The sequence below is a fragment of the Pteropus medius genome, unplaced genomic scaffold, assembly GCF_902729225.1.
Source record: "Pteropus medius unplaced genomic scaffold, Ma_sr-lr_union100, whole genome shotgun sequence".
Classification (NCBI taxonomy): Eukaryota; Metazoa; Chordata; class Mammalia; order Chiroptera; family Pteropodidae; genus Pteropus; species Pteropus medius.
In genome coordinates, this window is record NW_024354500.1 from 17,064,387 (window position 1) to 17,088,675 (window position 24,289).

General features: G+C 34.9%; 1 protein-coding gene across 7 annotated transcripts in view; it reads right to left on the reverse strand.

Annotated features, from left to right (window-relative positions):
- Nucleotides 1-24,289, reverse strand: part of MYO6 (myosin VI) — a 137,198-nt gene that overhangs the window by 22,912 nt on the left and 89,997 nt on the right. For all 7 annotated transcript variants that reach the window (XM_039853230.1, XM_039853229.1, XM_039853225.1 and 4 more), the window contains exons 13-22: nt 21,662-21,819; nt 20,012-20,103; nt 18,197-18,269; nt 16,578-16,705; nt 12,644-12,739; nt 12,179-12,352; nt 8,758-8,796; nt 7,301-7,394; nt 1,348-1,478; nt 1,175-1,252 (exon numbers count right to left, since the gene is read on the reverse strand). In XM_039853230.1, the coding sequence (XP_039709164.1) occupies nt 1,175-1,252; nt 1,348-1,478; nt 7,301-7,394; nt 8,758-8,796; nt 12,179-12,352; nt 12,644-12,739; nt 16,578-16,705; nt 18,197-18,269; nt 20,012-20,103; nt 21,662-21,819 (1,063 nt within the window). The remainder of the gene's footprint in view (nt 1-1,174; nt 1,253-1,347; nt 1,479-7,300; nt 7,395-8,757; nt 8,797-12,178; nt 12,353-12,643; nt 12,740-16,577; nt 16,706-18,196; nt 18,270-20,011; nt 20,104-21,661; nt 21,820-24,289) is intronic.

The window sequence follows — 24,289 nt, forward strand, 5'->3', positions numbered from 1 at the left end:
CCACTAGACTTCAAATCCAAAATCTAAGTTTCTAGAAACTGTCACATGCCATTACATAGGCATGTCTCAGTGGGGTATATAGCAAGCCCAAACACACTTGGCTATATCTTGCTGCCTCTCCCTTCCTACCTTCCTTCCTTCAGAAACTTGGAGGGGTAAGAGGGGTTACTCATTGTTAGTTAGCATATTCGATAATAAAAATAGAAAAAAATCTAAAATATTACTATAGCCCTGAAATAAGAGAAACACTGAGTTTGTGATAAATATACATTACAGCTAAGCCGACTATGAATATATATTCATTTTCTCTTTTCTTTCTTTTACAGGACATAGTATGGATTTTCTGCAGTAAAAATATTCACAAGAAAGTGCACACAAAGGTAATGCATTACAGATTTTATCTCATGCCCAAAAATATGAAATCAGATTTATTATGATTAATTCAAGCCTTCAAGCCACTACAGATATTAATGATTTTGCTAATCAAATGGGTATGGTTGGCTATTAAAACAATTGTGTTTAAAATTATGACAGTGAAATTCAATATTAAATAAGTTAGGAATGGTGAAATATAAACAGATTGCAAATATCATTTAGGTATTTCTATATTATATAGAATTTATTTAGTTATAAAATATTCAACTAAGTCATATAACCTAGTACAAGAACCTGTAGATACTAAAACTATGGGTTAGCCTAAGGAAATTATGTTACAAACATAAGAACTTATACACTCACTCAGTCTAGAGTTTGAGAAAAGTCAGTACAAACTCTGGTCCAAATTCCTGTACCTTACACATCTATCATACTCTGACAGAACTTGTTCTCACAATGAAGACTCAAAAGTACTATAAATTCTTTAACTATTAAGACTGAATTAATATGTTTTAGAAAAGTTTTCAACTTATATAAAACAGAAGTATTTTCGGGTTAACCCTTATTTAAGCAAAAAATCCAATTAGATATAATGCTCTGATTCCAATCATTCGATAGCGGAAAAGAATTGTAAGACTTGTATGGAGTAGTACACATTGTAAATTTCTCACATATTCTTATATACATGCTGTTAATGACCATATAATTCAAGAATACAAATCACTAAACACCTAAAATATTTGTTGATCCCAACTATTCATATTCATCATATTGAAGTTTAAAATAAAAATGTATTTACCTTGCCAGGTCTAAAAAATACTTTTGTTAACCCAAACTTGTAGTCAATTTCATTTAAGCCCAAAGCTTTAAAAAGAGCCTGAAAAATAAAAGTTACAAAGTTAGATGCCAATTAGTAATTAATAAGAAAGATAATTTATAACTAAGAAATTTCAATTTAGGTGGTATTTGTACCTTACAAAATAGCCTTGGATCCAATCTTGCAAGTTTATCTGGCATATACTTTTTATACATGTTGTAGAGTTCATGAAATGAAGCTCGTGATGGGAAACCACCCTGCATCAGGTCCAAAACAGACACCATACCTAGATTCATAAACGAACACAAATTACTGCCAATCACTGTGCAGAAGTCCAAAATAACCATGCAAATGATCAAGTTCACAAATTAATGTTAGAAAGGTACAATTTACAGGTATAATCAGCAATGAAATATTACTTAGGAAATATCACATTTATACCTACTATGTTCCAACTTGCCTACCACCTAAAACTACTATAGCAAATTTAATCTAAAACCAGCCTGACTATCCCTTTTCTAGGGACAAACTACTGGTCTCTAGAAAGCTCAAATCTAGCTTGTATCTTTTTTTTCTGATAGAAATCTCTGTGTCACAATCACATTATATAAGGCAAAGGCCTGCATTTAGGCCACTTTCCAAGACCTGAGGTTAAGTTCAGAATAAGATTCTGAATGAGTATCCACGCAGTCAAACACATTCCCAAGTTCTCGCCAGTGCTTAAACGAAGCAAATGGGGAAAAAAGAGAAGAGCTCATTATTTCACTATAAAGGTCCCCCTTCACTTACTTCTCAAAGAAATTAGTCTATCAGGGTAAAGGGTCTATAGAATGACTCTTTTCAGTGAAACTCTAGTAGGTGGTTAATTTGAGCCTTGAGTCAATGTGAGCTTTTAATAAAAACATAAAATAATCAGAGAAAGGCTCAACAACCACAGATAATTCCAAAAACTTTTGTTTATAAAAGAAAAAATAACCCCTGGATTTCAGTCTCTGGGACTATTCAAATCAATAAAGAAAATAAGATTATTCAACAAAAAGTGTTAGAACAGATGGTCATTTAGAAAACAAAAATAACACTGGATCCCTAACTCACACTCCTCATACCTAAATGAATTCCTGCTAGTCAAGAATTTAATTAGCAAAATGAAACTATAAAATACAAAAAGGAGTGGATTTTTATTTTAAAATAATCTCAAAGGAAAGATAGCCTTTCTAGGTAGTCAGATTGAATTTTAACCTTTTAACCTTTCTGACTGGCGAAGGTGTAAAACACCAATAGTATCCAGGGTTGACGATAGTGTAGGAAAACACACACATACATTCTCACTGGGAAAGTAAAACAGTGAAATAATTTTGGATAGCAATTTGGAAATTTATCCCTTTGACTCAGTACTTTCCACTTCTATGAATCTATCCTACGACTTGTCACGTATGTGGGCAAAGATATGCACAGAGAATGTCCACATGCCCACTGGGTCATTGTAATAGAAAAAAAAAAAAAAAACAGAAAAAAACTTAAATATCAATTATGTTACAACCATATGACAGAATGATGTATTAATTAAAAAGAATAGGGCAGGGCTTTACATATCCAAGACAGAGTTAAATGGGCACCCCTGAAAAGTGAGAATTCTTTTTACTTATATTTCTCTGTAATTTTTCATTTTTGTTACAGTGAACATATATAACTATTATAATTTTAATACTAATTAATGAAACACATAAAAGCAATCATTCCTATGGAAAGAAATCCAGAACTAGATTTAGTTCTAGGCTCTGCTTGAAGAAATGAAGGTAAAATTTGGTTGGTACTGTCACGATTTTTGCCCATTTATAGCAAATAAACAAGTACTCTTGGAAACGTACACATCTGTTACCTGTGAGTCCCTTGGCTTGCCCTGTAGCTGCAGACGATATGTGAACTGGCTCAAAGAAGTTCATTAAGAATTTCATGGAGGTTAACAAATTACCAAGCCTATGGCTGCCTTCTCAGCACCTCTTTATTTTTTATTTTATTTTATTTTATTTTTTGGAAAGCCAATGAGCAACTTTAATTAATTTAAAAAAATTTTTTTTAATTTTTATGGTGACATTGGTTAATGAAATCCAGTAAGTTTCAGCTGTACATTTTAACAGTAAGGCATATCTATATTTACATTGTGTGTTCACCTCCCAGAGTTCGATTTCTTTCTGTCACCACTCTCAGCATCTGATTCTAATTTACTCAAAAGATCTATTGACACTTAAAAAATTAAAAATCACCAGAGCAAGTACTCTTCCTCTAGAAATCCTATGAACTGGATCTTTCCCTGGGAGTGTGGTGAGGGGCTTTTTGGTGCAGTCCTGGCTGGTTACACTAAGAACCCCTCTTGGCTACCACAGACAGGCAGCACAGCCCAAAGGTCACAGAGGAAGAAGACCTAGGTGCCTTCTCTTACCTTCCCCTACTTTGCCCTGGTGTTGGCTAATCAGAAGATGGTAATTTTAGTAAAAAGTGTTCTAAATTAATTGATTCTCCTTAAATTGGAAAAAAAATAGAAATTGAAAGGCAAAGTAAAAGTCAAACCTTAAATGTCATTATTTTAGAAAACATAATAAATATTTTTATTTCTACCAGTTATTGATATTTTTGGCTTTTTCTCATTACCTAGCCATATGACTACAACCAATTCCATACCATTTTACTATTAGTAATACTTTTTTAAAAAATCAAGCCATTATGAATCACTGTCATCTATCAAACAGCCAACATATCTCAGTTATGTTGAAATATACTGCTACTGAAACAGGAATCCTAGCTAGAGCATCAATAAGGCCATACTCTGCTAATGTAATAGTATATACAGCTAAATCTAAACATGCTTGACTTTCCAGGACACAAAATGCTCACTTAGGAAATAAATGATTTATTCTATTAGGCTTAACAAACTCTAAAGAGAAATTTAAATGGGAAAAGTCAAACTCACAGTAAAAACAATCGAAATCTAAAGAAATATTATAAAAGTACATCTATACTGTATACAGGAATACAGCAGATATGAATTAACTTTCCACTATCTGTTAAATTACCCACAGATAAATCTTCATATTTGCTATACTATGAATTTCATTCAACAAAAATCTCCTGAGTCTAATATATGCCTTGCACTGCTAGGAGGCAGGGATATATGCACAAACCAAGAGAGACATCGTTTCTGCCCTCAAGGGGTTTATAGGTTAAGGGAAGGGAAAATTAAGTAATTATACAAGTATATACAAAATTTAGGACTGTGAAATGAAGGCACTCAGCACCCTTTAACTCCGGCCCCATTCTTGGTTAGGGATATCAAAAAAGGCCTTCATAGGGAAATGGCAATCAAGCTGAAATGTGAAAGATGAAGACAAAAGAGGCAGAGGAAGCAGCATGTACACAGGCCCTGTGATAGGAGGGGAGAAATATGGAGCATTTAAGTAACAAAAAGGCCTGTGTGACTGCAGTACAGGGAGAAGAGAGTGAAAAGAGATGAAGCTAGGGACACATGGGTCAGACCGCATGGGAGCCTCATAACCTACTAGGATTTTGTCCTTTACCCTAATAATAATCAGAAGCCATTAAAGCATTTTAAGCAGTAAAAAGACATGATCAGACTTGAGTTGTAAAGCAATAATTCTGGATGTATGTAAACCACAGACGGAGCAGATGCAAGAATACTTAGGAAGCTACAGCAAAAAGCCAGGTGAAAGGGTGACAACTGATTAGTAAGTACTAAGTCTCACTAGAAGGGAGCAGATCTAAGTGAGTAGATCTTAAATATTTTACACACACACACACACACACACACACACACACACACACACACACACACACACAAAGGTAATTATATGACCTGATGGGAGTATTAGCTAATGCCATGGTAGTAATCATTTTGCAATATGTAACTATATCAAATTAACACATTGTACACCTTGAACTTATACAATGTTATATGTCAATTAAATCTCAATAAATGGGGGTGGGGGGAGACACTGTTTAGGAGGTCATACCAAAGGGACTTGGAGAGACTTAGAGAATCTATAGCTATGTTAATATGGTATCGACTAGCCACATGCTCTATGGTTGTACTAACCACAAGTGACGATTTAAATTTTAAAAAATTAAATAAAATTTAAAATTCAGTACCAACGTTATACGAGACACATTTCAAGTGCTCAATAGCCATAGGTATCTAGTAGCTACCATACTGGACAACTCAAATATAGACTATTTCCATTGCCATGAAAAGTTATATACTGGACAGCAGTAACAAAGAATGAGAAGGAAAACAGGCCTAATCCAAAGCCTAAAAAACTAATAAATAATTTTCAGGTGGCAGTAGATGACCCTGTAGGTGAGTCAGGAAAGGCCAGAGAATTCAAAACAAAAGCAAGGTCACGTGCTGTTTCAAGATCAAGGAGAGGATATGTAAAAGGGATTGGTCAGATCCCTTTACAGAGTCAAATGCTGCTGTGAAGTCCACCAAGATAAGGACTACAAAAAGAACATTTGATTTAGGATTAAGGAAATCACTGGTGACCTTATCAAGAATTATTTTGTTGGGCTAGTCAAGGTGGAAGCTGAATTCTCTAGAGTAAAAGAGTTAGTGGAAGGCAGGAAACTAAGAGAACAAGAACATTCTTGCAGAGAAAAGGAAATATAGAGAACAAAAAGTGAGAGGAGAGATAGGGAGGTAGCTGGAAAGGAATGTGGGTGAGAGGGAATTAAGACAAGGTTTTAACTTGTTTAAACAGTAATGGAGAGATTCATCTCAAAGTGAATGGTTCAATATATATAATCAATATCGAAGATTCAGGAGAAGGTAGGAAAGGATGGATTCAAAAGAACGATAGTCTCGACTAAGAAGAGGGGCACTGTCTACTTTCTTAATAGGAGGGAAGGTTATGCAGATAGGCAGAACTGTTTGGTAGCAGACAGGTAAAGCTTTGAGTTTTTCTGTTAAGCAGTGAGGCTGTCTGTTGGCAGAAGCTTAGAGATTTGAGGAGAGCAGGATGGGTCTGACTGGTTTCCACAGAGAACAGAATATACTGACCAGGGAAATTCGACAGGGAGGGCCTGAGAGCCCTTTAAAGGTTAGTGATCATGAATTTGTAATAATGCCAATCTGTGTTGCCTACCTTATCTGTGCAGAAGAGAAAGGACCTAATCAGATTCATCAAAGGCTAAAGTTTTGTGAGAGGAGTCAAGGGTAAATCCAGATCGGGGAGGTCTGAAGTTTTTTCAGTTGGAGGGAAGGCTGTTTTTTTTGTTTTGTTTGTTTGTTTGTTTGTTTTAAAAAAAGGTACACATATAATTACAAATTAGTCAAAAATACAAAACCAGGTGCAGGGCTTTGGAAGGAGCCCATTTAAATGGGGGACCCTGAAGATTTGCTGACCCACATTTATAATAAATCCACCTCTGAGAGGAGCAAAATAAGGACTCAGAGGCAAAAAGCGTTTAAGAGAGTACTAAAAGCCTCAGACGGATTAAAAGGAAAGGAGAGGACTGATATCTTGGGAATAAGTAGGGTTACCAAGTAGGGATGGAGAATGGGCATGGAGTAAAGGAAAAATAGTGATCCTGGTGCCTAGGATTTTTGTGACTGAGCAAGTTTAGAATGTGAGGGTTGAGAGGGAGGAAGTGATAGTCCAACCAAAAATACAAAAGTTCCACAGAAGTCGAAGGCACTCTATTGTTTTCATTTTTTTTTTTTTTAGAAGTGGTGGTGTGGGAAGCAAGGATACTGAAACCCATCTCCTGACTCAGTTCTGTGGGGAATGAGAAATGAGGTACTGCTGAACTGAGAGGCCATAGGAAAGCAACTGACTTAAGGGAGATCTGTTTGTACTTGAAGAATTTTTATTAATTTTACTTCAGTGATGTCAGTGATGTCACAGTTTCATTTCACATTAAACTGTACCCCAGTATTGCCCAGTTTGCCAGCCATGCTTTTCTATATAATTAAAGGAAATATAAGATAAAAATCTTATATTTTATAATATGTCCAGTGAAAACACTGGGCATATTAAATTGTATTTGAGCTTAGATTCCTGAAACACACGGGTATAGATTATAAAAATATGGAAATACCTGAACACTGAAGTTGAGACAAAATCTGAGCACCTTCAAAGTGGTGGCCTACCATCTTTAAATTAGGTTTGATACAACGAATAAAGCTGGCTCCCTAGGAGAATAAAGGTACTTTTAAAGACAATATATAGAGCATTCTTATTTTTCTATTTCTATGAATACCAGCAACTTTCAGAGCATATTATCATTAACATATGAACTTTTTAAAATAATCACTAAGGTATACAAATGTCAAATCACTATGTTGTACTTCTGAAGCTAATATAATATTATATGCCAACTATACTTTAATAAAAATAATTTTTAATTTAAAAAACAAATTAATATTCACTAAGGAACTTAAAACTTTATTAGCATACTTTTATAATTTAAAGCTTGAAAAAATTTTCTTCATTATATACTAATAATATTTTTAAAATACATTTTAGATTTGAGTGTCAAAAGCTGTGTTACTGTAAAAAGAAAAGTCTCATTGTGGAAATTTTAACATATTTAAATAATACATTTCACTGGCTGACATACATGTGATTTTATTTTACTCTTAAGTGTATCTGCATGCTATATTTCTGTGATAAGATAATTGTCGTATGACAAGAGGAGTAAATTAAGCCTCTTAAAATCTAGGCCAACATATAAAAAAATTAATCTTTTTATTCTACTTCAAAAATATACGGTAGGTCCTTAAGCTGCAGCACTGCACATTTTAAAGTTTTATTTGTTAAGGAATATTTTTAAACGCTTAAAGGCATACGTTTGGAATCAGTTATTAGATTTGTTGAATGAGGCAGAAAGAATACAGATATGTACACAATGAAACTCTTGGGTACTGAAGCTAATATACGAGACATCGAAGCAATTGTTTCTCTTCAAAGTCACATCTTGCAAAACTTAATAGTTATTTCAACAATGATGCGCATTACAAACACTTTTAGAATACTTTTTAGAAGAAATGCTTTCTTCTTATAAATCACAAAAGTAATACTATATTTGGATGATAAAATACCCTCCTAGGAAATACTGTCTCTATAACAGAACATAAAAATATTATGTCCATTTTTTTCCATATCGACCATACCATGTTGGAGAATGTGACTACTAAAATAATAAAATGAAAATGACTTGTATGCATTATCTTTAATCCTAAAAAATACATTTTCCTTCTCCATAATAACTAATTATTTTCACTTTCCTCAAACTACAGGAAAATCTTAACTTAATAATATTCAGAGAATTCTATATATTTATAAAATAATTTGAGTTCACATATATATTTGACCTTATTTCGGAACAAACCTAACCAAAATGACAACCATTTTAAAATTCAGGTTTTTTTAATGGGGGAATTTGGTTTAAAATGCATTTCTAATCATTCTAGGTTTACTGTGCTTATTAGAGTAAATACTAATAACAGTTTAAGAGGGCTATTTTAAAACTCTGTGTTTTTAAAGTGTACTCACAGTACTTCGAAGTTTATCCAGAAGTAAATTTAACTGTGTCTGCAAAAGAAAGCAAATCACTTTATTTTTTCAAAAAGCAAAAGTATACAATGTCTTAAGTTAATATTAGATCTCCAACATTAGAATAAAATAGCATGCAATAACATAGACATATAACACATTACAATTTAACAACTTCTGGTACACACACTCTTTAACAGACAGTAACATGCAAAACGTATAGCCAATAAAATGCCAAGGACAATAACTTATTTATACAGAACTTGTAAAATTAAAAGACTGAAAATGAACAATACTAAAAATACACGCATGCTTGCAGGTGGGGTGAATGAGGAAAAAGTATACAGGCAACGAAGAAAGTAAATAAAAATGCTGGGGATGCATTCAATAAAAGATCAACAAAGAAGTATTTGAATATGTGACAAGCTGGTATAGTTTGTGTCCACTCCATTAAGAATGAAGACATGTTTAAAATAATCACTAATAGTATATATTAGGATTGTTTTATAAAACAATTATCAGAAATAAAATTGCCCTGCCTAGCTGTAGAAACTCTCCTTACCATTTAAAAACATTTCATGTCTCAATTGTTTTTAAAAGTTTGGATAGTTTTCTCAAAAAAAAAAAACAAAAACAAAAAACAAACTGACAATACACTACAGCTTACTATGTTTTCCTGTTTTTAATAATACTAAGTGATTATAATTTATTCTATATTTGCTTTCATATATTTGCTTTACTTCTCAGCAAAGTAAATTCTGTCAAACTTTTATTGATTTTCTACTAAGGTGCTTATTATTCTGCTTACAAAAGATAAATTAAGATGTTTTTCCTTAAATTAACATACTGGATCAATCATAACTATATTTAATAGTAAAAATGGGTCTGCTTTAGTGAATGCTTTCTATGAGTCAGGCAGTGCTCAAAGCTTTTCATGGATATTATCATGTTTAAACTGCACAACAGTTCTAATTAAGAATATATTATTGGTCTCGTTTTATAGGAGAAAGAAAGCATTGAGGCCCAGAGAGATAAATTACTTGCCTAAGAACCTGACGCTAGTCATGGCAAAACTGAGATTTCAACACAGGGCCTGACACCAAAGTTCGCTCTCTTACCATGACACTACAGTACAGTATACTTCAGACATCCCAGGCTTAAGAGAAAATCAATCTGGACCATCACACAACTGAAAAGCAAGTATGAGAGCCACTAATTTGGAAAGAAAACAACTGTCACAAAGTCCATGCTTGTTAATCCATAGACCAAGCACGGTATTCACAAAAAAAAAAAAAAAAAAAAAAAAAAAAAAAAAAAAGAAAGAAAGAAAGAAAAGAAATCGGAGAGTAAATCAGAAGAGTAGAAGCAGCAAAAATAAACAAACAGCACCTTAGAAAAGAGGGAAGAATGTCAAATAGCAAAGAAGGGCCGTCAAGAATCGCAAGGATCAACAGCCTTACGCAACTGGTGCTTTATCTGTATTTTGTTTTTATTTCGTGTATATGATGACAACAAGATTTCCATCAAAATGAATTACTTTTACAAAACACTAACAATGGTAGTAGGATTAGGTTTTAATAACCTGAAAATATCACTTTTCAGTGGAGAACTGGTTCTCAGTGATGCTGGATAACTGAAGTATTACTGTAAATGCGAGCCTTTTTTGTTTTATTGCCTCACATGACTTGAATTTAATAAGCTATTCTAGTTAAAATTAAGAATTACTATTAATATTTCATTTCAAAGTGTCTCATAAAGAACATATGAAATTTTATTATTAACAATATCACCCACTTATAGCTTTCAGCAGTTTAATGTGTAAGATATATTTTAATGCATATAATCAATTTTAAGGCATTTCAAGTCTCAACATAAAAGAATAATCCAAAAACTTTAATCCAAAAATTTTTAAGAATGTCTTTGTTTTTATTTATATTATATAAAATTTCAAGTATGTCCTTACCAGGAATACTATTCCTAACATCATAGTAGGAACATACTTAATAAATAATATACATGTCATTACATTAATCTGTTATCATATGTGTCTATTCAAGAATTTAAGAATAAGAGAAAATCCAAAGAGAAAAAATACTGCTCAAGAGAATCAGAAACTCATAATGAATGAATATAACTTATAACAAAGTTAAAAACTTTTTATTCAGTTACCTGAAAATGTATTATAAGCTTTCTCCTATATTTAAGCTTTGAAAAAATTAGCTTTATAAACATGATTTTATCAAGTTAGTTATTTGGAGCCCATTTCAATCCACGAGGGATTTCAGGAGGCTTATACCACTAGATCACAGTATTCTGATACTTAAATACTATTTTTAATTACATCATTTTTTTTAACATTTAAAATACACATAATGAAAATATAGGTAAAGTTCTCATATAAATACAATACTTATGGAAATGTATGAGAGAAATTAATTCTATTTCTTTGTTCTATTTGTTGTAATTTTTTATTCATTGACTTTGTGACACAAAAGTTTTTAAATTATCTTTTTTATGCTAAATACTCAAAAATTAGAACCAATTACTAGTGTTCTGTTTCTAAGACACTTCGTGTGACAATTCCTCATCCTTGTCAGATCTCAAACAATAAATTCCTGATCCAAAATTAATAAGACAAATGAAATATTCTTCTATGTTAAATAAGCAATTTGAAAGGTTTGCCACACAGAGCACTTATCTTTTACAGAGTTTTTAAAACAATAAGTTCCTGATCCAAAATTAATAAAACAAATGAAATATTCTTCAATGTTAAATAAGCAATTTGAAGGGTTTGCGATACAGAGCATTTAGTTTTTACAGAAGTATTTAAAAGCTTTAGTCAAATTTTAGCACAATATGCAAACTCATAATGCACTGTGAGAGAAAACACGTTGAAAATGAATTACAAACTGATTCAGTAACTTAAGACGGGATCTTTTTTAACATGGCAGCCACTCTATAAATAGGAGTCCATGAAGTTGATCATTTACCTGAAGCCCCTGGCTGTGCCTGCTTTTCCTCTCTCAACTCAACTAGTCCTCTCTAGCCATCCCGAGCTGTACTACTCCAGCTAAAACAAAACTGCTGAATGAGGAAGGAAGCAGAAAACACATGGGAAAGAGAAGGTTTGAAGGTCAACCAGACAGTAAGCAGAAGCAAGAACATTAGGAGAAGCAATCAGATATGTTAAGCACCAAGAAAAAACACATTCATAAAATTACAAAAATTTCTGTAAGTTCAATTACTACACCTATTTGGGTTTTTTTTTTTTTTTGCATATAAATATCAAGAGTGCAGGGTCTGCTCTTGAACTTCACTTGTGAGAGTTCTGACAGCATCTACATTATTCACTATAGAGTATAAAACAATTTATTTTAAATGCAGTAAAAGAAAATTCAAGTAACATATTTAACACAAATACCTTAAACTTGTTTCCCACACTGATGAAACTAAGTTTTCCTGCTTTTTGTTTAGTATCTTTGTTGTTATTTGTGGATGATTCAAATAATTCCCGTATAAATTTATCCCTGGATTCACATATTAAGGATTCAAGAGACATATGTAAAGCGTCATTATTTTTTTCCACAAACTGGGTCTGAAAAACAAAGCAAAAAGGAATGATTTGATCTACCTTGTGATAACATCCCTTAACACAGCACTGTCTGACAGAACTTTCTGGGATGACAGAAATGTTCTATATCTGCACTGTCCGATGAAGTCACCACCAGGCAACGTGGACATAGAGCACATAAAGTGGGGCCAATATACTGAGGAAATGAATTTTACATTTAATTTAAATTTAAATAGCCAAATATGGCTAGTGGTTACCGTATTGTATGGTGCAGCTTCAACATCAAATGATTTTCTCCTCTTAAAAATTACTCACTGTTTCATAGCATACTGCCCCCGCGAAATGCCTGATAATGAATCCTTCATCATCTCTGAGGTTCCTGTGAACTGCTAGCTTAGATTTTCTGGGAACCTGAAAAACAATACATACATACATGATACATGTATTATTAAATTATACGTACATGATAATTAAATTATCAAAAACATATCACATAATTTCCTTTAGAAAACATCTGAGATATGAAACATTTAAAATTATTTTAAAAATCTCACACTTTACACAATTATACTGCTTTATAAACATCTAGGAAGCCATAAATACCAATGAAATCTAGCAAATATTTGGTTATAATCTTAGGGGGAAAAAGAGGAGTAAGACAAACAAACCAACCCACCAAACCACTATTTAGAAGCACATGCAAAACATAGTGGGCATTTTATAAAGTGACCTATGTTTAAAAGTGGTTTTTGACCGTGGCTGCTGAATCAGAATCACCTAAAAGAACTTTTAAATCTCCTACGGCCTATACCATTTACATCAGGTGATTCCTAGGTGCAGCCAAGGTTGAGAAGCATTGTTCTAAAGAAACACCTGATATCACCACAGGAACTCTCCCACTATTTTAAACCATACACCTTCGTGTTTACACAATGAGCTTGAATCTATTTTAAGGAAATGAGATCATTACAGGGTTGTATTATCTAAATTATAACATCTCATATTTGGATCATATTTAAGTTTCCAAAATTTTTGCACATAAAAGATCACATCTGACCCTCGAAGTAACCCAAAGTTAAGAAAGACAAACTCATTCAAAAATGGAAAAGCTTATATATGCCTTAACTGTTAAAGTGTACAACTGAAACATTGGATTTCATTAACCAATGTCACCATAAAATAAATAAATAAATTTCAAAAAATTTTTTAAAAAATAAATAAATAATAGAAAAGCTGACTTCAGAACATTACCAGGCTTTTTCCATGTGAGAGAGCTGGGAGACCACAACGCCTCATCTCCATGTGAGGCAATACACCAGCATGAGTGAGGGTGAGGGCCCTGTCGAACTGCCTACTTCATTTACAAATCCACCACTTCCTCACTGTGCTGAATATAGCAGGTCACTTAACTTCGCTGTGCATGTTTTCCCATCTCTAGCATGAGAATACAAACGGGATCTACCCACAGATGATTATTATGAGGATTAAATAAAATTATTCAAGTAAAACCCTTAGAAGAGTGTCTGGCATGTGCTAAGTGTCCGATAAATGGTAATTATTTTTATTTCCAAAGACATACAACAAAAGTAATGGTCTACACAAATTAGAATTTACTGGTCTGCTCCTGTTCTCTTTTGAGAAAAGTGGCCAAAGCCTGTACCCAATGCTTTAGTTTGATGTCCTTAGAGTTGTATGTCTCTGAGACCCTGGTCACAATTTTGTCGACTAGCAATCAGTACTCATGGTAAAATTAACCAAACATCCACAGGTTGGTGATAACAAAGACCAACAAGCAGTAGATAAATAGGACTAGATATATAGCTTTAATGTTAGCAAAATTTTTGTTGAGGATACATATTATTTTAATTCTATCCCCACTGAAGTAAGACAGGCTCCACATGGTAAGAAATATTTAAGAATACAGAAGAACTTCACGTCAACAGAACAGGTGGTTATGGGATCCAGCCTCTAAAGAAGGCTATCACAATTACATCAGCTTTTCAAGCAAATGCATTCAAACCTATTTACCAAACACGTTCTTCTTAATGATGTATGGAAATAAGAATACTTGTTATCAGTCACTTAAACTCCTGGATCGATCTGGATCCATCAAGGCAATGACTGTTATACACTACAATATCAAAACAATAAACAGTAGTATGAGAGACATCTGCAACTCTAAGTAGCTCTGCTTTTCCTTCTTCCTTCCTTTCTTGCTTTGTTGTTCTCTATAAAATGAGGCAGCACCTATCTTCGTGGATGAAATTATAGTAGTTCTCCTTTATCCTCTGGGGATACCTTCCAAGACCCACAGCAGGTGCCTGAAACTGCAGATAGTACCAAACCCTACTACACAGTTAACCCTAGTACAACATGAGGGTCAGAGGGCACTGATCCCTTCAGCAGAAAATCCACATATAACTTAGGTCAGCCCTCCGCATATGGTGATTCCCATCCATGGACTGAAAATAGTTGATCTTTGAACAACATAGGTTTAAACTGCGTGGGTCCACTTATATGCAGATTTTTAAAAATCTGCACAGTTCAAGGGTCAACTATACTATGTTTTTTCCTATATATACATGCCTATGATACAGTTCGATTTATAAATAAGGTACAATGAGAGTGGCAAGAATAAAACTAAAATAGAAGAATAATAACTATATTGTAATAAAAGTTATATGAATGTGGTCACTCATTTCAGGAGATCTCTTGCTGAAATCTTCATACAAATTTAACACTTTCTGGTGCAACACTTTGTTGCCATTCAAAACACATTTTCTGTTCATGTCTTCCATCCACAAATTTAAAGCCTTTTCCATCTTACCTAAGCACTTAGCATGTACTATAGCCATAACTTTTGCAGTTTGAGGTGCGACAGCAAAACTAGCAAGGATTTCTTTTTCCACTTCACAACTTCACACTTAGAAGATGCATTCTTATAGATCTGAGCAATCTCAGCTTACAATTTTTTTCTTTCCTTATTGTCAATAACTTTTACTTTTCACTTAAAGGAAGCACTTTACAGCTTCTATTTGGCGTATCTGAATTGCCAGAATCACTACTCTTGTACTTTGGGACTATTATTAAGTAAAATTGGGGTTGCTAGAACTGCAATTGCATTGTGATACTGCAACAGTGGATCTGATCATTGAGACGGCTACTAAGTAACTAACGGGTGGGGAGCATATACAGTGTGAATATGCTGGACAAAGAGATGATTCATGTCGCAAGCGGGATGGCACAAGATTTCATTGTGCTACTCAAAACGGCAGAGAATTTAAAACTTATGAATTGTTTATTAAATTGTCTATTTCTGGAATTCTCCATTTAATATTTTGGACCATGGTTGACCACTGGTAACTGAAACCACGGAAAGTGAAACCACAAATAAGGGAGGACTATTATAACATCCATGGTTCTCTGTGCTAGTCAGCTCTTTCTGGGTACAAGCACAGAGTTGTGCTTAAACTACCTCAGATGACGATGGTTGAGTGTAAACACAGAATTAGGTAAATACAGGGAACACCTCAATGGCCACACAGTCCATCCTCATGGAGAACAGCCCAACTCTTCAGTGCCACATGGACTCAAGCACAACTCTATGATCCAACAGCAGCCCAGGGAACCAGGATTCTGGCCCATTTAGAAGTGTACTTTCCATTTAGTTCTACCGCTCTATGTATCTGTTTTTCTCTTTAGCTAATTCTTTTATTGCTTCAGCTTCTATATCCCTTTCTGGGTATAATTTCCATTAAAAACTCCCTAGGAAAGAGCATCAGAATGAATTGGCTAATCACTATCTAATATGGATTGCTTCCACCAGTCAGACTCTAAGCCACAAACTACACTGGTTAATCTTACAAATGTGCAGACAGATGGCTGCTTGTTATGCTAGGTGCTAACCCCTGGATTGTGAACAGGTCACATGATACAACACAAAGCAACTGATGGACATTTCACTCAGAAAGGAAAACATAAAAACAACAGGTAAATCTTTTTGTACATTTTAGATAGGTAAAATGTACTCTCCAACCAGCTAAAAGGACCTTGGTTAGACAGATCATCATCATAAAAAATATATTTGTATATATAAATTAAATGCTCATCTACAGAAGATGCTATGCCAGATAAATTATAGTTGCCGAAAGCCCTACATAACTTATGATTCTAATTATCTAATTTCTAGGGCATCTTTCTAAAGATTTCTCTTCCCACCAGAGTCTCAACGCTGGAATGGCAAACTCACAGTGAGTCGGAAATGATCTTTGTGCTTTTGGTGAACTGCGGATGTAAAGTGTTGATCACTTGGCTGGGGAAGGCGACTTTCTTCATCCAAAATATCCAATATTCCCACTAATTTTGATTCAACTAAATCTATTTCAAAAAATCAAAATATGAAATGGTAAAAATAACATTTTAAAGATATGTGAACAATGTACTCATCAAAAATTACAATGACTGATCAGAAACAATGTAACAGATGATTCTGTAACTATTCTCAAAAGCTACAGAGAGCAGGTAGATTTTATTTTAAATCGGGCAATTTATTAGAAAGTAACATCATATAGGTTTTAGAAAAATAGCTCCATAAAGAAATAACCACTCCGTTTGTAAGCTATGACAAGAGGCCAAAGAACTAGAAATTTCTCCTCTTCCAGATGATATCTACATTCAAAATGAAGTAAAACCACAGAAGCTTTGCATAGCTTTTATTTAAACTACTTACAGATATTTCCTCAATTGCTTCTAGCAAAACTTCAGTAACAGCACATTTTTATGCTTTCAGTCATGTTGTTTGAATTTCCTGTTTGTCTAAAATAACTGTAAAATGTAAACTGCTTAAATACAGTATATAAGAACAGTTAAATGGGACAGACTCTGAAAGCTATAGGACATGCGAAAAGAAAACAAGATTCTAACTGTATTGGTCAGAAAATGATACTTCTTGGGCAATTAGTATTGGTGAAGGTGGGAGAGCATGCTGAACTAAGCTTTAAATAAAAGTATTTTGATAGATGTAGAAAGATGTGGAAGTGGGCTAAAAGATAATGGAACGGGAGGAGTTCTAGCCGAGATAACAAACCACACAGTCAAAGGCACAGAGATCTGAAAAAAGATATTGTTGTGAAGGGAATGCTGAGTGGACCAGTTAGGATGTGAGAGTGCTTTGAAAAGTTATACTAATGCCAAGCATTATTATTATTGTAATACCATCATGTCCAAATCCAGCACACAATTATTGACTCAACTGATAAATAGGGTTTTCAAAACACGGTTTTCCCAATGGTTGAATTTAGAGCTGGGAAGGGAAAGAAAAGAAAGACTGAGTACTAGCTCAGTGGTGACAAAGGTTTCTTTATTGATAAATACAGACAAGAAAAATATAGACTCTGTTCTCATGCTGCACAGTATTATCTAGATATGACACACGGAACTTGTGAAGCCCACTTGCAACCAGCCAGAGGGTGCTGCCAACGCACAGAAAACAAAAACAAGAGATCAGCAAAACGGCAGAGCCAAACCCTGTCAAATCACCTGGAGCCTGGCTAAAGACTTACTCATGTGAGATAATAAATCCCTTTATGGCTTAAGCAATTATTCACATGTTAGTTGTTTAAGAAAGAAAATACTCATCACTGTACATAAAAGGAATTTTAGGAAAAATTTCAACACTGAATTTAGCGACTTGGTTTGAAAAATAACTTCCTCAAAATACTATAGGAGTAAAACTTCTCTCAAATACCAGTTTCGGTAAGTTCCCATAATCAGTAATATCAATCACAGAGCACAGAAAAATTACTAGTAAAAGCATTTACTATAACTTCCCAGATTTCCCAAAAATGGAATAAAAAAAAAAATACATACCTATACAGTCCTGATTATCCACATAATGTACTTCATTAACACCTAAACCTTCTTTTTGATAGAGTTCTTGTTCCTAAAAGGAAATAATCATCATCAAAGATATGGAAATACCATGTGATATAAAATGGATTCATTGCTTAGTGACATTTATGATCATAACATTTACTGATTAGCCAGAGAACAAAGTTCATATCAATGAGTTCAGGCGCTGAGAAGTTTTACGAAATATTAGGGAAGCAAAATCCCTGCCCCTAAAGCAATGTGAAATAAAAAATTAAATGGTCAACAAAACATATGATTTACATATGTGGAAATGTTCCCTTCTGCAGATAAGCACATTTTTCTTGAAATATGCAGAGCAGGTATGCACGAATACAGAGATCGGTGTTATAGCCATTTTAATCCACAAAATATTTCTGTAAAGGGCCAGATAGTAAATATATTCAGCTGTGGGCCATATTGTCTCTGTCACAGCTAGTCAATTAATTATGCCATCGCAGTGTGAAAGCAGCCATAGATTGCAGTGAATAAAGAAGCATGGAAGGGAAGTCCAGATACAGGGAAGAATTAGAGTATATTAAGTGAGAAGCATACAGGTAAAACTTCACATATCAATGAAAGACCTAATGCAGCTAGATAAAGCATTTTCAGATAAATTTTCTTAATTGACAAGTACTTGTTTTACCTGCATATTTATGCCAGAATTGGTTTAACTATAGTATATAAGTAAAGGTATAAAATCTGGAATGGTGCTGGAAAACCCATAACGACAAAAAACATAAGAAAAATGTGGGAAAAGAAGAATGGGATAAGAATAGAAAAGAAAATGTTTCATATTTCCAGTGGAGAAGAGAACTTAGAAAACAGCAATGCTAATATCACGAGAATACAGTATTGTGGGCCAGCAGCCAGGAAGGTAGGTTCGACCTGCCAAAGTCAATGGACTGCTCTGGGAAATAGCTTCTTCAACTGTAAAATAAGGGGCTGAACTAGATTGTTTCTGAGTTCTCTTTAACTCTACTACCTTCATTCATTAAAGCATATCTCAAATAGCTCAAAGGAAGGAAGTCAAGAGTACTGACTGAAGAATTCAAAGACTAAAGGAAAAATGGTGAGCCTAATCACAAATCAATTGATCCAAAGCTACATTTGCTCACTCTATAATTTAAACAACTATAAAGTAACTTTCCTTGACTTGGGACTATGACTCTTGGCAATGGCCATAGTTATTTACTACAAGCTGTGGCAGGAAGTTCCTTACTGGACCAGAGTTGGTGTCCGGCCAAAGGCACACTGTTCACAGCTGACTGGCAGTGTAAGAGGTAGCATGGCAGGGAACGCACTGTCTAAGGGCACTCCAGGCCAGTGGCCCCATTGAATCTCCTTAATTGGTGGCTTTCCTGACACACACAGATGGTGAGAAGGTAGCAGAGTAGGCAGAAGCAGGGAGACACTGAGGAAGGGTGAGAGATGCCAAGGTCAGGGATGAGAGCAGACAGTTGTGTGGCAGTGGCAGGAGTAAAGAAACAGAAACAGAAAAAGAAACAAGCAGAATTTCAAGGCTTGTAGAAGCAATAGATGTTTGCTTCTGAAGAGGTGCCTATTAAAGTTTTTACTGGGTTCCTAAGCTGTACCATTAATACTTCTGATCTGCCTGAGCAATGGCTAAACCACCAGGGCCTATGCTGGGTTTCTGATTCCCTGGGCCACCTTACATTTACCTACATCAATCAGGGTAACTTCAGCGTGTCTCTGTTCATTGAAACTTAATATAGCTTAATGCAGTTCTTAAATTGAAATTGTAATGGTAATTACCTCTTTCAGAATCCTTTCATTAAAAAACTGTTGAAGTTTTTCATTGCAATAGTTGATGCAAAATTGTTCAAAACTGTTATGTTCAAAATATTCTGAAAACATAACACCAGAATCAAGAGTCATCATCAGATCAACTTCATATTAATAAATTTATCTTAAATAAAATTTTATTGTATCAATGCTTAATTGAAGGTTAGGTAAAAAATAGACATAATTGTTCTATACTCTCCAGATGCTCTTATTTCAAGATTTAAAGTTTGTTAGGCATTAAAATTATTAAAAATACCCTGCTTGACAAAAAAAAGTGTTTGTCAGATGAGATAAATGTCATATAGTAGAAGATATAATATGTAAGTAACTTATAACGATTTTTTTAGGCACAGGTATTAAAGTAATCTAATTAAAGAAAATGACTTAAAATGCAAGCACTTTAGATTTTTTCTGTATCATCTGTAAAATTAGTCATAAAAAAAGTTATGGATACTAACTCATTTCTAAATTTAAGGGACTGTAGTACAATATCTCTAAGATCCCTACAGCTCTAAAATAATTCTGTGTGCGTGTGTGTGTTGCTAAAGTTGATGCAATATCTTAAGTCAGTGATAAGTGTTTCTCTACCTTTGAACAAAAGGTGATAATTTATTATAAGTTTTAAAATACATATCACATTAAAATAAAACTCTACCCCTCTCAAAATGTAAACACTCAGACCTTCCCTTGGCAAAAGCAAACAAACTACAAAAGAGGAAGAAGATACCACTCATACACAGCCAGAAGGAATGCTCACACTGATAAAAGCCCAATAAAAAATGGTCACGTTTAGAGATTTTTACAACACAGTTATTCAGGACAAAGTAGCACGCAGATGTTGGTGACTCATTCCAATTCTAGTTGCACAGCTCTGTAGATATTCTCAAATATTTATCCTGATATCTTATCTATTTGGTGGAAACTAACTGAAAATAGCATTAATAATTAATTTTTACACATGGTAATAAATTTAGTCTACATGCTAAGTCAACAGGTATCTAGCTCTACACTGTAGTCAATAGTTTTAATAACTTAATTCTCTTTATTACTAGTACTCTTATTCATTTAAGAGTATAGAGATATCTCCTAACCACAGCAGGTTCTCAGATAATGTTATTTTGTTATTACACTAATGGGAAAAAAAAAAAAAAATTAAGTTCCCAGCCATGACCATTATTCATGTGGAGTTTGCACATTTGCCCCATGTCTGCATAGGTTTTCTCTGGGTACCTTCCACATCCCAAAGCTGTGCACATTAGGTTAACTGGTCTGTCTAAATTATCCCAGTCTGAATTGAGTGTGGGTATCTACGTGAGTGTGCCCTGAGGTGGACCAGTGTCTTATCCTAAGGTATTATGAGAAAGAGTTTTTTAAATTTTAAATATGTGTGAAAAACTAAATGAAAAAACATCAATAGGGAATGCAGTTAGCAATAATGTGACGGCTAGGTAGGGAGCCAGAGGAGAGAAAGAGCAATTAGGGAGATTGTTTTATAAACTATATGTCTAACCAATGTACTGTATACTTAAAACTAATAATAAAATTTTTTTAAAATCCTAGCAAAAATAGATATATATATCAAGCAACTAATTACGAACTCACAAACAAAACTATACTTACCAAAACCTGCAATATCTAGAACTCCAATAAAATAAGATGATGTTTCAAAAGGAAAACATTGATTTACTCTGTTTACCACATGATCAAAAAGATGGCTATAGACAGTCTTTGCCAAGGCATCACGAGCGTTGTTTGCTTGCTCCACTTTCAGTGGTACCCTATAAAACAAGGCTATATCAATAAAAATTCTTCAAAGTAATAATCGTGAAAATAATGTCAGATAACCAAGATCAAAGTATATTTATTGTGAAGAAAAAAATAGTTACAAAAGGTCATTTATGAATAGGCAGACAAATGGGGTTAAGTGGAATAATATAAAAGAAGAACTAAAGGAATTATCTACAATTAGATGAGAAATCTATTATTGAGTAAAAGATCTTAGGCTCAAAATTCTTTTTAACCTTAATTTATACTTCGCTATATATGTTGAATGTATAAAAAATTATTCAGAGGAATAATCTTTTGACTTTCTTTAAATTCAAAAGAAATTGTGTTTAATTCAAGATAGCTAAAAGTTCAGTAACTTGTTTAACATTGTTTAGGAAAAAAATGTTTACATCTTAAAATCTGAGTTGTCCAACTGTACAATTTAATAAAAATAACTACATGATATAACAGTATTTAATACTGCAGATATAGATACACGACCCTTGTCCTCAAGAAAATTACAGTCTGATGAAGAGAGACTGCCATAAAAGAGAATTTCCAAACACTGCACTAAATGCAGTCATAAAAGTAAGCATGGGGACCATGGGAATACCAGAAAAGAATGTATAATTTGGAAGTGACCTTAACAGTCACTCAGACCAGACTGATACTTGAATCCCTTCTAAAAATTCCAATTTATATTTCCTACAGTGAAATCCTTTCCTAAAGTTAATGTTACATGAATACTCCATAATAAAACATAAAAAAGAACTGCTCCAAAACAAAGAGAAAATGGGGGAAATGACACCTAAGGACCACCTACTTGTGCTTTTGCCAGCCTTTCCTTGGGCCCCAGAAATACCTCTAAGGAACCAAGCAACTGTAGGGCACTACTATACGTCTTCGTCACTGAAGTTTTCTTAATAATAAAAATAATGTGGAGACTTTTAGTCAAGATAGTGTAGTAGGTAGACACTGTGCTCACCTCCTCTTAGAATCACATCAAAATTACAACTAAAACTACAGGACAACCATCATTGCGAGTTATCAGAGGTCTGGCTGGACAGAAGTCCTACAACTCGGGACATACATAAGAGACCACCTCAAGAATGTTAGGAGAGGCAGAAACATGAAATGGGCTGGTCCCACAACCACATATGGTGGTTGAGAATCAGGAGGGCCATCTTGGCTGCGAAGGACCTCTGGAGAAGCGAGGGGTCCCAGCCACACACTAGGTTCCCCAGCCTACGGTTTCAGGGCCAGGAAGAGAAGTCCCCACAACCTCTGGCTGTAAAAACCCGTGGAGACTATGGCTGAGTGAGACAGAGATTGTGGCTGAGTGTGAGAGAGGGCTGAGGGAGTCACAAACGTTCCTCTTAAAGGGCCTGTGCACAGACTTACTCACTGACGGACTCACTTGCTCTGAGCTCCAGTGATGGGGCAGCTGCTCTAAAAGCAGCAGGGATAAATGGGAGGAACTGAATTGTATGGCTTCAGGATGAGGGCTGGAGGAGCAGCTTTCCCCTAGACAGAAGTGCTGGCAGAATCCATTGTTCCTTTGTTGAAATTTCCCCTGTCCCATATCTGAGTCTCTATCAACCTGGTTGACACAGGTTGTCCCACCCAAGTGATTCCCTGAGACTCAACCCTCCTCCTCCCACAACCTGCAGGCCAACCCAAGTCGCCTCCAGGGGCTTTTCCATACCAATGACCTGTCTTGGCTCTTGTTACAAACTTTCCTAAAATCTCTGAAAGGTTCACAAAACCCAAACAATCAGCATCTGGCCTTGGTACACCCAGTACTTCTTGCTGAGAAGCCTGAAGCCCAGCACTAACAGCAGCCAGACTCAGTTCTCAGCTTGACCTCTCAAGGTACCTCTAAGCCCAGCATGGGTGGTGGCCATCTGCAGATTGCTTGGTGACTCTTGCCAGGTGGCCCCAGGCAGTGCACAGGCTGCAGATGAACTTGGCCTGCTGTGGAGCCCCTCCCAGGAGGCCCTGCTGCCTGGTGCCCTGCTTTGAGCTTGAGCACCACCCAGGACTGCATCCATGGACAACACACCCAATGGGCAGACTGAGAAGGTTTCAGAGCCCTGCTGAAATGAATCCTGTTCCACAGGGTCAGCCCCTCAATGGCCAGTCCTCACAACCAATCAGCCCAAGGGTCAATCCCTCCTACTAATGTAAAAAACAACAACCAAGGCTCAACTACAACAGGAGGGTACACACCCCATAAACAGGACACACTTGGAGCACCTGGCTCAGGTGACCAGGGAAGACTGTGCCAGTGGGCCCACAGGACACCTACTACATAAGGCTACTCCACGAAGACCAGGATACTTAGTAGCCCTAACTAATACATTGAAACACAGGGAGGCATCTAAAATGGGGAGACAAAGAAAACATGTCTCAAATGAAAGAACAGAACAAAGCTCTAGAAAAGGAACTAAACAAAATGGACACATGCTAAGCAATCTACCA